The sequence below is a fragment of the Lissotriton vulgaris genome, chromosome 8 (assembly GCF_964263255.1).
Source record: "Lissotriton vulgaris chromosome 8, aLisVul1.2, whole genome shotgun sequence".
Classification (NCBI taxonomy): Eukaryota; Metazoa; Chordata; class Amphibia; order Caudata; family Salamandridae; genus Lissotriton; species Lissotriton vulgaris.
The window spans coordinates 713,464,129-713,479,424 of NC_141696.1; the positions used below are offsets into that span (position 1 = coordinate 713,464,129).

At 42.6% G+C, this 15,296-nt stretch overlaps 1 protein-coding gene across 4 annotated transcripts in view; it reads right to left on the minus strand.

The window, feature by feature from the left end:
- MAP3K15 (mitogen-activated protein kinase kinase kinase 15) overlaps window positions 1-15,296 on the minus strand; it is a 1,281,486-nt gene that overhangs the window by 399,413 nt on the left and 866,777 nt on the right. For all 4 annotated transcript variants that reach the window (XM_086934586.1, XM_086934588.1, XM_086934587.1 and 1 more), the window contains exon 15: window positions 10,269-10,402. In XM_086934586.1, coding sequence (XP_086790712.1) covers window positions 10,269-10,402 — 134 coding nt within the window. The remainder of the gene's footprint in view (window positions 1-10,268; window positions 10,403-15,296) is intronic.

Genomic DNA, 15,296 nt, shown 5'->3' on the forward strand with positions numbered 1-15,296 from the left:
CAAAATACCTAGATCATCTGAAATTGCACCATACAGTGAACATAGCGTGAAAGACCCTGTGCTATATTGATATTCAGTAATTACCCAGCATCTAATCTATCTAACATGCTACAAATACATTCCCCTGCCTTCCTTTGTGCTAATATTGCAACACCCTTCATCTTTGTCCATTGTTTTGAAAAAGAGAAACCTTTACAAGTAGTGCCACAAACTACTAATATTTTATTTGTCTTTCCGGACTGATAGTTCTGTAAATATACAACTTTACAACGGGGAGCGATATGTATGCTGGCCTGATGAGTTCCCATGAGGCACAGGGTCAAGGCTGATTTGCATATGGCTGTGTCCACACTGGGGTGGTGTAGTGGCAAAGGAACAATGGATTTAACCCAGATCTCTTGACTGGGGGAGAATGTTTAAATCATTCAGCATTCCGTCCATCATTTGTTGCAGTTCCACTTTTCGCCCTAAGTGGGACGTGTATGCCCGAATGTGGGTCCCTTGCTCACTGTGCCACTGGATTCAAGCTAGCCTGGATGATGAAGGGTGACATACCCTGAAACTGGTCCCAGGATGCTTATTTCCGGTCTAGGGAGGACCTGGCTTGGCAGTTCGGTCTGGACTGTTCCCATGAGGCACAGGGTCAAGACTGATTTGCATATGGCTGGATCTACACTGGGGTGGCGTAGTGGACAAAATAATGATGAATTTAACCCAGATCTCTTGACTGGGGGAGAATGTTTGAATCATTCAGCATTAAGTCCATCATTTGTTGCTGTAACACAGCTTGAAGAGTCCAGCAGTGTTTGGGTGTAATGTCCTTTGAACTGTAAGTGGGTTGGTTTGAAAGTTGTACGGGACTCCACATTGGCACTGTAATTCAGAAATGTGATGATTTATTTTTATGGCTGGACTTCTGATATGGTTCATATGAGGTCCCTTTGTGTTTTTTCTAAGTATATTCGACTCAGATTACACAAACTACATCAACTGGTTGCTTTATAGTAATATCCTCCTGTCCTGTTGATGATCTTGTAAATGCCTTAAGTTGAAAAGCCATTGATGCCTTTCTTTGGCATATATTTATGAGGAAGCATTTATTGCAATTCTTTGTTCCTGTTATTTGTTGGATTCACCTTGTTTTAAGTTCTGTTTTCCTTTGCCATTGTTTTCTTGTTCAGCATCAAAATCATTTTCTTTAGTGATGTTCTTTGTGTAACTATGTGAGCACCTTTTATGTATCCTTTAATTGTTTTGTAATTGTTTTTCTATATCTGCTTTTTTAGTTTAAAAAAAATATTTTTTTAGTAAAAAATATGTTTTTGCATTAATAATTGTTTTCTGTGTTGGGTACCCCTTTCAGATTTTCTGTTCATTAGTCTTCTGATTTGTTTGTGTTTTCATGTATATGAATTTTTAATAAGTTTATTGTTAACAATTTTCCCGAACAATTGTAGTAGTAATACTATTTATCTACCCCTGGTTTGGGGAATAGGATTGCCCCTGCTTGATGTAATCCCCCCCAAAAAAACGTTAGGCTTATTTTCACATAAGTAATTTTTCTGCTACGTCCTTTGGATTTTGAAAGAATGTTTATAAAACCACAGGTTCATTTAAATGAAATTCTGATTGAACTTTTGGAATGAATCAGGAATTTGTTGTTAATATAACCCAGTCATCTATAAACTGCCTTTACTGCTCTTTAGTGTTAAAAACTTGTAAGTCACTTATTCTTTGTGAGAAGCTGGCCTGGTATATGATGTCCACTAATGTAAGTGGACACCTTGCGCCAGTCCAGACAACCCTTATGGTGATTTAAGAGGTCTCAGGCAACCTTAGAAAGATATCCAAGTGTTAGCTGTGGAGAGCAGCATTCGGGCTAGTCTTGAAGGAGAGTAAAGCAGCTTGTTTTTACCAGAATGTAATCTTATAGAATAGATTAAATAAAAAGAGAACCACACAGTAGTTATAAAAATGTGTATTTATTATATAACACTATCTAGTATGTTACAATATCTCCATCATGTAGATAAACACAAAGCACACAATACTTAAGCAAAGAAACAACAGTAAATAACATTAATACACAGTGGGCCACAGGGAGAGGACCAAACCATATACTAAGAAAGTAATATAAGAACCCCGACTCGAGTCAGGACAATGTTGAGGCCGAAGAATTGCTGGGACCCCAAGGAACCACCCAAGGTAAATAGATAGGGACCCCACAGAGTGTGTGTGCCTTGTGAGAACACGACCGCGTGCTCTGTACAAGTCTATGTAAAAGTTGTGGTTGAAATCTTAAAGATTAAGGACCCTTCCTAGTGGACTTCGAAGGAACCCCGTGGAAGACAGAAGGTTGGAGAGACATCCTACCAGTGGTTACTGGAGTACCCAAGTTATCTATCCCCGGGAAGGCGGAAGCAGCATAGGTGTGAATTGGTGTTGGAAACCACTGCGGAACCCAATGGAGGACTTCGAGAACGTGCAGCAGCTGGAAGAGGAAAAAGTGTATGTTGGAATCTAAACATGGATTCTTGATGAGGAGTACCCAAAAGCAGGGTCTCCAGCCCATGGGAGGCCTCTGGGGTACCTATGCCCTGGGTGCATGGGTGCCATATACTAGGGACTGACAAGGGTACACCAGTATCCAATCAGGAGTATACCTAAGTACATAACATAACAGTTTAGGGAGAAAGCAGATAGACTGAGATCCTGATTAGCAGGATCCCAGTCAGACCAGTCAAAAACAGCATCACATAAAGCAAAAAGTGGGGGTAACCATAAGAAGCAGATCCTACTTTCCTACATTCTTCCTGTAGTACTTAATGCTAACATAATGCACAGTGGTCCCTGTGGTAACCACAATATTCTGTAGTATTATATAGCCACCCAAAATGTTAATAATAATTTTAATATTCATAAAAGACAAATATATATATATATATATATATATATATATATATATATATATATATATATATATATATATATATATATATATATATATATATATATACATATCCATACTAATATTATAAAGAGAGAGCCCGAACCTTTGAGGCGGGTAATCTCAGAAACCACAGCACCAATCACAACACCCAATACAGCATTGGAAAGGGCAGTTGCAGCAGAAGGACATAGGCTATACAGATGCCCACCATATACATTTGAAATGTAAAAGAACCTTACCAGCAAAGTAGTCCCTTGTGGGCGTGGGCATGGGCGGGGCACGGCATGACGACAAAAAAAAACGTTCCTTAAACCTGTGCATTGTGCTGGGGGCGTGTGCTGGGGGCGTGAACAAGGCCAATGGGCGCGGCAATTGCAATTGCGCGGCAGCAAGGGGTGTGGCCAATGGGCGCGACAACCGGCAACAATCGCGGCACATCCCAAAAAAAAAGCGTGCCTTGATGGAGTGTGGAAAACAAACGTGTGAGTTGGGCCGGGGTCGTGGCCAAGGCCAATGGGTGCGGCAATTGTGCTGGAGCAAGGGGCATGGTCAATGGGCGCGGCAATTGCCGGGGCTTAGGCGGGGGCAGACACGACTGATCGTGCCTGCGCGGACAATAACTGCACAGTATCCTGCGTGCTGTCAGCCAGTCAACTCTCTGCATAAAGGTCCGTGCCTGCATAGACACTAACTGCAGCGTCTCCTGCACGCTGTCACACACTCAACTCTCTGCATAAACAAATTGACACCAGGCGCACAACATCAACCAGGGTTGGAGCCGGGCTCAGGCGGCGGATGACGCGACTAAGCGTGCCTGCTGGGACACTAACCTTTGAACTGACTGCACTTTCCCACACGCGCAGCGTCTCCAGCGTGTGCTGTCACCCACTCAACTCTCTGCATCAACGACTTTACAACACAAGCACAACATCAAACAAAACTGGAGCCGGACCTCAAGCGGGGGATGACGCAATTCAGCGTGCCTGTGGGGACATGAAATTTACAACTGAATGCACTTTCACACACGCTTACCTACGGAAGTGGAGTACATACACACTAGAGATATCTGCTAATACTTCTTACTCCGAGGTACACACAGTATCTGCACACAGATGCCTAACTATTGTGACACTTCATGCTAAAAGTGTTGTCTACTGCGAGATTTTAAAATAAATTTCCCTTGCCTATTACACACATTGCACACATTCTATTTCATACCCGGACAACGTCGGGACGGGCTGCTAGTATATATATATTTCACTGAAAAACCAGAGGTTTCACACCAGTTATAGTTAGGAATTAGCATTTAAAAAACCTATTAAATTCACTGAAAAAACCATAGGTTTGACACCAGTTATAGTTAGCTGGAAATTTTACTGACATAAAACCATTGAAATTCCCACGTTATAGTTAGTTGGACTCACTATAACTTGCGCGCCTGCAATGCACTGCTGATGATGTCACATATTACATCACTCATGACATGGTCAGTGACATCACTCATGACATCACTGATGACACCATCCAGTGAATGTGTGTCTTTTTGAAAAATAAATATGTTTTATATATGTTTTTGTAAAGGTCGATGGAAGAATACATTTTTAAATAAGTGTCTAAATGGATGTTTTAAAAAAAAAAAAATTGATTGGTTAACTGGCTTATAAAGTGTATCTTAGTGAATACATATATTAGCGAGTAATTTTTAAATATTTAAATATATGTATCAGTGTTTCACTTTGTGTATAAGTGGCTGCATGGGTTGGTGACTGACTCACTGTTTGTATGTGTTTTGAAGACAGCATATGTGCAGGACTGTATGTCTTGTATGTGCCTGATCCTATGCATATAGGTGAGGGCCTTGAACTTCACTCGGTTCTCGACCCTTAACCAGTGTAGGTCCCGGAGGCGATTAGATATATGGTCAGTTTTGCGTCAACCGCTGAGAAGGCGCGCTGCGGCATTTTGGACTAATTGCAGGCGACGGGTGACAGCCTTGGCCGCCCCCAGGTAGAGCACGTTGCCGTAGTCCAGCCTGGAGGTGACCAAGGCACCCACCACCGTCCTTCTTGTGTCAACAGGCAGCATCCACAAGATCTTACGAAGCCAACGTATAATGGTGAAGCATGTGGCAGATACCTTGCTAACTTGACATTGCATTGTCAGGCCTTTATCCATGACTATGCCCAAATTACGTACCTGCTCCACCGGCACAGGGAGGGGGCCTAGATTTGCAGGCCAATGTCTAGAGGTCCAAAGGTTTGGCTTCTGTCCTAGGACAAGGACCTCCGTCTTCTCGTCATTCAGTTTGAGGAGGTTACGATTCATCCATTTTGCTATTTCTCCAAGACCAAACTGAAGGCGGGAGGAGGGGGCCTCGCCACTATTCGTGAGCGAGAAGATAACCTGGGAGTCGTCGGCATATGTGAATAACGTAAGGCCGACATCATCAGCTATATGGGCTAAGGGGGAGACATAAAGATTAAAAAGTAAGGGACTAAGGATAGAACCCTGAGGGACACCATGGAGCTGTGAATAAGTATTTGAAGTAGCAGACTGGGAGAAAATTTGAAAAGTGCGTTTAGAAAGAAAGGAAGCCAACCAGTCCAAAGCTAGTCCTTCCACGCCCATGGTGGCTAAAGCGTCAAGAAGGATGTTGTGGGAGATGGTATTGAACGCCGCGCTGAGATCGAGTAGTATCAGCGCGGCCGTTTCACCATTGGCGATCAGGGACCGTAGATTTTCAGTAACACCTAAAAGGGTGGTCTCTGTCGAGAAGCCCGGCCGGAAACCTGACTGTGAGGGATGAAGTAGGTTGTTAGAGTTCACATGTGGGTAAGATGAAAGAGGATATGATGCTCCAGGATCTTGGAGAAAGCCGGAAACAATGAAATTGGGCGATAATTGGCAAGAAGTTCGGGATCAGCAGTTGGCTTTTTTAAAAGTGGCGTGACCATAGCGTGTTTCCAAATGGCAGGGACCGTGGCAGTCTTTAGTGATAGGTTCAGGACAGTGCAGATATTAACCAAATGCCGGGGGTCAAGCGCCCTAAGTACAGAAATAGGGAGGGGATCCAGTGGGGAACCAGATTTTACATTGCGGAGCAATTCCTGCAGACCCTCAGGCTGTAATTCAGGCCAAACTAAAAGTGGATGGGGAAGGAAGGTCATGGACCGTGGTGCGTTCATTACCAAAGTGGGAAGGACTGTAATCATATTATTAGAGTTGCAGATGGAGATGTCCTGATGGATCTTCTCCACCTTGCTTAGGAAAAACTGGGCGATTCTGTCGCATTTCCCGTCTGTCAAAGGAGGAGTTTTAGCTAATGTGGAAGAGCCTGCAAGATTTTTCACCAAGCTAAGCAAGACCTTGGAGTTATCAATGGCATCTGTTATGGATTTCGTCACAAAGTTGGCCCTGGTAGAGGCACAAGCTTTGTGGTAAGATTTTAGCGCGAATCTATAAGTCTGAGCTGCATGCTGAGAATAGTCTTTGCGCCAGACGCGTTCAAGCTTCTTGGTTGTCACTCTGTCAAGGATTGTGGTTGTTGCCAGAATGGGGGCTTCCATTCCTCTTCAAAAATGCTAACTCTGGGTGGGGTAGGAGTTAATATTGCTAGGCATTATAGGTGGGATTCTGAGGGTCCTCTGAGACATCCGGAATTACTATGGTAACAGGAATACATACTCTATTCCCCTGGTTATGTCTCATTTTTCCCCAGAATTTCAGCCGGTAATTTCGTCTGCCTTCAAACAAAATCTTCAGGTGAAGAGCACTGAATCGTGGTGTTCCCACAGATCTCCTAATTCTGATGGGGCTGGTAGCTCCAGTTAGAAGCACTACTGGTATTACAGAGGCACTCGTAATGAGGCCTTTAAGTACGGTAGAAAAGCCATTAAAGCGCAGATGAATAACCTGCCATTCTCAAAGCAGATTCTACATTAAGGAGCTGCATTAAGAGCCTCAATGCAAGTTACTGGAAATCTCAAAGGGGCCATTTATGCGAGTTTGTGGGCACATCAGAATTCACAGTTATACAGGACCAGATGAAGGGAATTACAATGTCTGGGTAAAAACTAGCTGAAACTAGAGCCAAATAGAAATCAATACTGATTCGCCGTATCCCGCATGTTATTCCCCAATATCCTATAATTGGATGCAATTCCCCACCTGAGATTACCAATGCCCAAGGCATTGATAATTGCAGACAGAGGAAGGAACACATGGCCAGTTACCTGCCCATGTGTAATGAACCTCCAAGTGAGACCTTATGTTTGGAAAATGTTATCCTGGAAGTCAGCAAAAAAAAATGTATGGGAAAACGTGTTAAAGTGATTACTGAACAGCTAAGAACTATATATGCCAAACTAACAGGGGGTCTGATAAGATTTTTACAAATGATCTGCAACCAAAAATACTCTGATTTGTAGAGGAAGTGTTTTATCCTTTGATGGAACATTCTTCTCCAGCGGAGAATCTAGCATTGAAATTACCGCTTGACTACACCACTCTCCTGTTTGAGCTCACCAGGTGGGATTTTCAGCTGTGCCAGTGCCAAATCCAGAGCTTTCCATCAGCGTGACACCTTCGTGACAAGCCAACCAGTGTACTGTCAGAATGGACCGACTCCAGTAGTTGGTCCTGTGGACATTTTATGTTCTCAAACGTATGTCACATAATTCCATTTTCTGAACATTTCTCTCTCACCTGTGTAGAGTGCCCAATTTCTTTAATATTTACTTGTTTTCTTCCAAGGATGGTTACTTTATATCTGTCCCTGGTTAGAGATTTTTTGTTCCCTAGAGCAATATCTAATTACATTTTTGTTATGTATACTTTTATACATTTGGCCTGTCAACATTTCATTTAAAATGTCTGAATTATACAATTTATTTAACTAGACACTCCATCATTTTAGATGGGCTAGTTTTTGCTCTGTTAGCTATGAAAATATTATATGCTTGTGACAAACAAGGAATCAGGTTCAGGGACCCTGAACAGCCATGCTGATCCTCCCTCTGATTGAAAGTTGGGAAGAATCATCAAGCCCTTAGATTTGTTACTCAGGGCTCGAATACAATGTTAGGTGGGTTGCCGCCGACAAGGCGTTGGTGGCAGTCCTTCCGACATCTAGGGCAGCGGTCCGACCGCTGGATTATGTTACCTGCGGACGGAGCACAGCGGGTGGGGGAAAGACTGCCACCTCCGATAGGCTCAAAGATCCCATCGGGGCAGTGGTCAACGCCTAATCCCTACAATGGAGGAGGTGCCTGCGGATCCACCGCCATAGGGATTAGGATGTCACTTTCCAGAAAGGATTTCATGGTGGTCCACTGCCATAAAAACACTGTCAGAAAGGGACTTTGGGGGTCCCTAGCAATGCACCCCTCCCCTGTAGGTCTCTGCTATTTGGCCAGGGGGGCACATGAGCAGCACCCCAAACATCCATGCATATTTTGCCAGGCACCACATTGTAAACATCCATGCACCGTGTGCCAGGCACCATGTGGTACCAGGCACACAGTGCATGGATGTTTAAAAACATCATTTTTTCAATTGCGTCTTGTGCTGCGGCTCTTTTCTAGGCTGTAGCACAAGCTGCAATAAAAAAAGGGACGTTTCGGACCGCCTACACAGTGGTCACATCCTAATCTGGTGGGTGGGAACTTTGACTATTTGTCGCATGGTCCCACTTCTGCTGCGATGGCCGTCAGACGCTTGTCCAACCGCCATTGTAATGAGTTGCTCAGTATGGAATTCTGGATTAGGAAAATAGACCTTCATCCTTCCTGGATTTTACATGCTGTTAACCTGCTACACTAAGCTTAAGGGAGACATGATTATTTCAGTAATTCTTCTCTGGAGGGTAATACTCCAATGGATGATTTAGGGCATGCTCCACAAATCATAGGATATTTTATTGCAATCCAGGTTTAAATCAATTTCTCTCTGTCTATCTGCTCTTCATAATGGTAATTTTAGACTATATTCTAGGATCATTCACAATAATTTCTATTACCTGATGAATGTAACAAAACAAAGTTTGAAGACCCAATTGTCTGGCATCAGGCAACTCAACAGATGTTCCATCACTTTCTCCTTCACTCCACCTCCTTAGAAGAGCAGGGCTCTTTCTGCAAGAGTTAAACTAATCCCAGGAGATAACACCACCTGGGTAAACACTCATACCATGAAGTTCATTTGTCACCAGGCTAATATACTCTCAATTCCAAGTTCAGTGGGTTGGAATGACAAAGAACTTAGTAATACAGCACGTTTTCTCCATTCTGAGCTGAAAACTGAATCTAGCGCAAATTTCAGCAGGTTTTACCCAATGAAATTAGTTCACTGAGAAACCTCCAGATCAGTGCGGAATTCCCCCTGCACAGTTCAGATTCGGCACACTCAACCGTTTCTATGCAAGTTAGGTTTGCTGTGTACCTCGAAATAAGCTTCAAGGGACAGATTTAAAGTTTGGCGGACAGAAGGTACTCTGTCGGGATGCAGATGGCATTGACCCTGCCATCATGAGGGACCTTCAAACCTAGAGTTGTTCACCAGCCCTGTGTTTGACAGACTTCATCAAACAAGACAGACGCCCACCAAGCTTTTACACTCTGTTTCACTTTTCAAAAATAAACTTCGAGATCGGTAGTTTGTTTTTGAAAAATATGAAACTAATGACTCCCACACCATGGTAGTTTTCCCTCATGGTTTGTTGGTCATTGTTTTTATTACTGCTCCTCACTGCCAGGTTTTACCTTGCAGCATCAGATTGCATAAAAAAGCCATTCAATCACGCACTCTAAATTGGGTGGTCAGTCAGATGGCTAACCTACAACCGCTCATACTCCATGGGGCCGCCGATGAGTGTGTCAATGATAGAGCTATAGTAGGCTCCAGCGTCGACATACATTTAGGCTGCCCACTTCTTAATCGATCGAGCGGACCATGAGTTTGGCAGAGATGTACACTGGCACTGTGGAGATGGAGTACCCTCTAAACTAAACTCTAAAATAGCCTCTAAAGTGCAAAACTGAAACAATGTCAACAATTTCAATCTTTTAAACAGATTTTGCTGTACATTTTACCTACTCCATGTAACAATAGTAAAAGTAACAAACGCAGATAAAGTGTATGATTGGCTTTCCTCTTGAAAGCAGGCTCTGGTGTTCAGTACAAAGAACGCTGGATCTAGAGGAGTGTAAAAGCCCAACTATTGGTAGATATGCTGCAGTAGAGTTCTGACAAATTAGATCCACAGAAATTGGATTTTTTATTAATCTCCATTCAAAGTACATGTGTGTGTTTTTCAACTCACCTGCTGTCTCTCTCTGGGATCTCCTTGATGGCAATACGGACTTGATTGCTCAGATCTCTGCCAGCATAAACTACGCCATATGTTCCTTTGCCCAAAATGACCCTGTCTCCATTCTCATCATAATCATATTCATACTGAAATTTAAACAAAAGCACAAATACTATCTCAATTTAGCAATTTCAACATTTAAAAGTCTTGTTCATTTACAAATTGAACTCAAACATTGTTTTATTTTAAGAATATATTTGAAAAACATTAAATTTCAATATTGAGAACATGCTGGATCCACAATCAGTTTCAATTTGATCCAGTGGGCCCCTGAGGTCTTTTAGTCAATCCAGAATAATCTAATCAATTTTAGGAACATACCAGGAAAATAATGTGAATAGCGTTTACTTGCCTCATTCACGGGAAACTAAACCAAATACAATTTTTTTAAAAGCTGCCCCTTAAAAATAATCAAGGGGTAAATGAAATTCTTCCTCAAATAATTCCTCACCTTTAATGATTCACATCACTGCCCATACAATAAACACATACTGCTAACAAAACCAAAAATCCTAAATTCAGTAATAAAACAAGTTATCAGCAACTTATGTACATATGTTTCCCTACTATGCCATGGGTGTTTGGTAGAGGGATGATATTGTTAGAGGCAGCAATCTAGCATGTATCCAAATCCACCAGGATATCGATGGATGAGAGGCCCGATACCTATCGTTACGGAGTGGTCTAGGGACATGTTATATTGCAGTACGCAAACTGAGAACTATAGTGAAATGCTCCCACCACGCAGTCGTCCTAAAAACGTTTGGGCACTATACAAGACATATCAAATGGTTAAGGAAAGTGCTACTACAGGACCTAGTGCCACTATAGATGAGGTTGCGGTGGAGGGAGGGGTGGTGAACACACTCAGTTAATTGACATACAGTGGGGGACCAAATGTTAGTTATATGGCAGGGTCCTGACCTGTGGGCACTGTAGGAGCTGGGGACGTATTGAATTGAGATTTTGCTGTTTTCAGAGTGGGTTGCAACCATGATAAACCCCAGTGAGATTGGATGCTTTTGTTGTTGCGGTGCATAACTAGAATGTGTGAAATGTGCAAACTGCGAGGGCCAATGTTGTGACTAATGTTACTTGAAACCTTTGAATTGATTACTTATATTACTGTCATTATACTGTAATATGTCATGTCCCTTGGTTTTTTCTTTTTCTGAAAATATCAATAAACTTTATTTTAAGAAAATGTATCCAAATCCACATCAAAACCTCACTTGGAAGGTGTGATGCAATAAGTTAAACCGAAGTGCTATGCATCTGTCAAAACAAGTCATTGTAAACTGAGGGGTAAAGTAATTTCATATTCTAATGATCACAAGCTCCTAATTTGGCTTACAATATAATTACTTTAAGGTTTGCTGCAGCTAGATATATTGGAAAACAGCCTTTACAACGAAGGCTAAACAACGGGATGCCTTTACAATGAAGGCTTTACAAAGAAAAAGCCTGTGCAATGAGTCTTTTACAACTATTTTTTTACAACGAATGTGCCTTTACCTCAGAGGCCTTTTACCACGAAAACCGTGGTAAATGTAAGTATTTTGCAGGTAAGTAGAAAGTATTTATACAATAATATGTATATATATATATATATATATATATATATATATATATATATATATATATATATATATATATATATATATATATATATATATATATATATATATATATATATATGTATATATATATATATATATATATATATATATACATATATATATATATATATATATATACATTTTAAAATTATATATACACATATATATAGAATATATATGTGTGTGTATGTAAATATATATATATTTTAACATAATATACATGTGTACACACCACACACACACACCTATACATTTTAGGGTTTAGGGTGGGTATAGATTTTTGGGTGGTAGCGGAATTTTTAGTGTTTAGGGTGGGTATGGGTTTTTGAGTGTCAATGGAATTTTAGGGTTTGGGGTTTAGAGTGGGCGTGAGTTTTTAAGTAGTAAGGGAATTTTAGTGTTTAGGGTGAGTATGGGTTTTTGGGTGGTAGCAGACTGTTTAGTGTTTAGGGTGGGTATGGGTATTGAGGTGTCAACGTTTTTTTAAGGTTTGGGGTGGGTAGAGGTTTTTCGGTGGCAAGGGAATTTTTAGGGTTTTGGGTTTAGAGTGGGTGTGGGTTTTTGGAGGATCCGTGACCCCTGCCGAGATCTCTTGGTGGAACCCTAGATGGCTCTGGGGGCCGCCACCCCCCCCCCCAGGGCCGGCTCCAGCATTGTCCCGGGGTTACCACCCCCAGGATATTGCAGTTTGCTATGGCTTAACAGAAGCGGTGCTCCCGCCAAGTCATAGTAAACACTGCTCAGCTTTCAGCAAGCAAGAGCATTAAACATGTTCTTGCTTGCTGAAATTGGAGCAGAATTGATTTTTGACAGAGGGGTGTGCAAGTTAGCAGCTCCCTCTGTCCAAACGCAGCGCCGGCTTCCCCAGGACGTGGAGAGCCCGCAGGGACCGCGGGTGCAGTGGCCCCCAACAGAGAACAGTGGGTGTCCTGGGTGGGACCAGGGAACCCAGAGTAGAGGCCTAGCCCCAGGGGATGGGGTCCCTGGGGCCAAATTCGGCCTGAGAGGGGGGCCACGTGATTCCCCTCCCTTTTTTAAAATATATATTTTTTTAAGATCCAAAATCAGCTCGGGAAAGGAGTCACACTGCCCCCCTCCCCTTAGTATTTCTTTTCAAATAAAAATTCCAAAAGCCAGGCCCCAGGGGATGGGATCCCCGGGGGCCCAGAATGGGCCAGAGAAGGTGAGCCACGCAGCCCCCCTTCCTAAGAAAAGAAATAAAAAAAGAAATCTGGCAACTCGTGTGAGGCCCTGCCCCCTTTATCCACCACTCTGCAAATGCGCCTCCTGGCGAGCTGCTGGTTGGGGGATTGAGTCTACTTTACTCCTGAGGGAACTTGGGGGCCAAGAATCTCTCCTGGTACCTCCTGTAAGTCCTATACAGTGGGATTCCCGAGAGCTAGTTGGAGGCCCGCCCCTTTTCTCAACTCTTCTGCAAGCATGACTACTACTTAAAAAACCATAGAAATTCACTGAAAAAAACAAAGGTTACATAGACGTTTTAGTTAGGAATTGTTATCGATCAGCTTCATTTTCCACATAATTCATCATCTACTGCATAATCTGAGGATTGTAACAAAAAATATATTTCTAGTTCAAATAGTTCACTAGTTACTAAAAATGCAACAACACATATTGCAGTGCACTGGAAGGCCCTTTGCAAAGGTTGACTGGTTACCTTTCTTTTGCTCATGTCTATATTTTAGTGTTAATCTGGTATTAATGAGGTGCAACCTATGCCCAGCCAGTGTTAACAAGTGGAAAAATTAGAAAATAATGAAGCAATACTATCACAAAATGTCCCGCATTATGCCGCATAATTTGCCTTCTCTTGGCGATAATTTAATCACCCTGCCACCTAATTTGGCTCTCTCCTGCTGCCTAATTCCAGTGGCATTGGTAATAGTGCATCCACAATCTTGACTACCACTATGTCATTAAGCTAGATAGAGATGGAGTTAACAACAGTAAATCTGCACTTCCCTATGTATATTTACTTTGATTATGTATTGGTAGTCAATATTGTGAATGCATTATTGTTGTAGGTCAATACTTTCAACCATATATTGTGTTATACACCCTAACCCACCACATCTCCAGCTCACTCCATCTCCAAATGTTTGACGTATAAAGATAATGGACATGATTGACTTTGAAATACCTAAAGAAAACACGTTTTATAATGAGTACATCATACATCCTGGACTCATGTTATTCTACATCCATTAAATATGTTAGTTTGTTAACAGAAGGCAGAGGAGAGAAGCGTGGTATGGCCAATGATCCGCATCAACACAATGAGGCAGTACTCAGATCAGCTCCAAATAAAAGAGGCTGAGAAGTCAACGGGGGCTATATATGAAGAGTATCAATGGGTGCTAGTACTTATGCTTAGACGCAGACTTCTTAACTAATGCGCCCTCCCATGTTTTCAAACTATTTTAAAAGTTTGGCCATCATATTAGGTTGGCTTGGCTTGACCAAAGGTGAGAAACACTTGTACCTGATCCACAGGGGAAGCCAATTAAGATAAAGAGTGTATAATTAATTCTTTCAGGGTAAACATAAAGACTTTTGGGGGCCAATTACGATGCCGGTCAGGTGCGCATCTGACCAGCATTATATCCGAGTGGGACCGCCTGGCAAGGAGTTGGAGGTCCTGCTTCCTAGATTACAATCCTGCATTTTTTCCTTTGCAGATTGTGCTGCTGCTCGCAGCACAAGCCTCAATGGAAAAAATGCAAAGTTTAAACATCCCTACACCGTGTGGGAGGCACCATGTGGTGCCTGCCACAGGGCGCAAGGATGACAGGTGCCCCCAGGCTTCATAGCATAAGGCCAGGGTGGAAGTGGGCCCTGCTTGGGGCCCCCAAAGGATCTTTCCACCTGCCTTTTCATGGCGAGCAGAAGGCCATGAAAGGGCAGGCGGAAAGCGAAATTGTAATCCCTACGGCAGAGCCGAGACTGGCTCCCCTGCCATTTGTGCAGTACATTTCCGACCACTGCCCCGATAGGCTCCGAGGGCGATCGGCAGCAGAGCTGTATTCCCCTCCGGATTTCCCTCAGACCTCCAGAATTGTGAAACAGCGGTCGGACGATAACCTTTGATGTCGGGCAGAAAGCCACCGACGAGTTGACACCTGACATCATGGTGAGACCCTTAATGTTGTCTTCAGCATTGTGAACCTAAAGTGGGAGAGGTAGAGGATGGGTTACGAACTAGAGGGTTGGGGTTGTTGTGTATGTACCATCAACATAGGAGAGGCATTCACCTGTGACAAATTGGTAAATTTCAATGTGGGATAAGAAGCCCTCAGAGAATGACTAAAGATTGGGAAACGTGTGCTGGAGTCTTCTAACT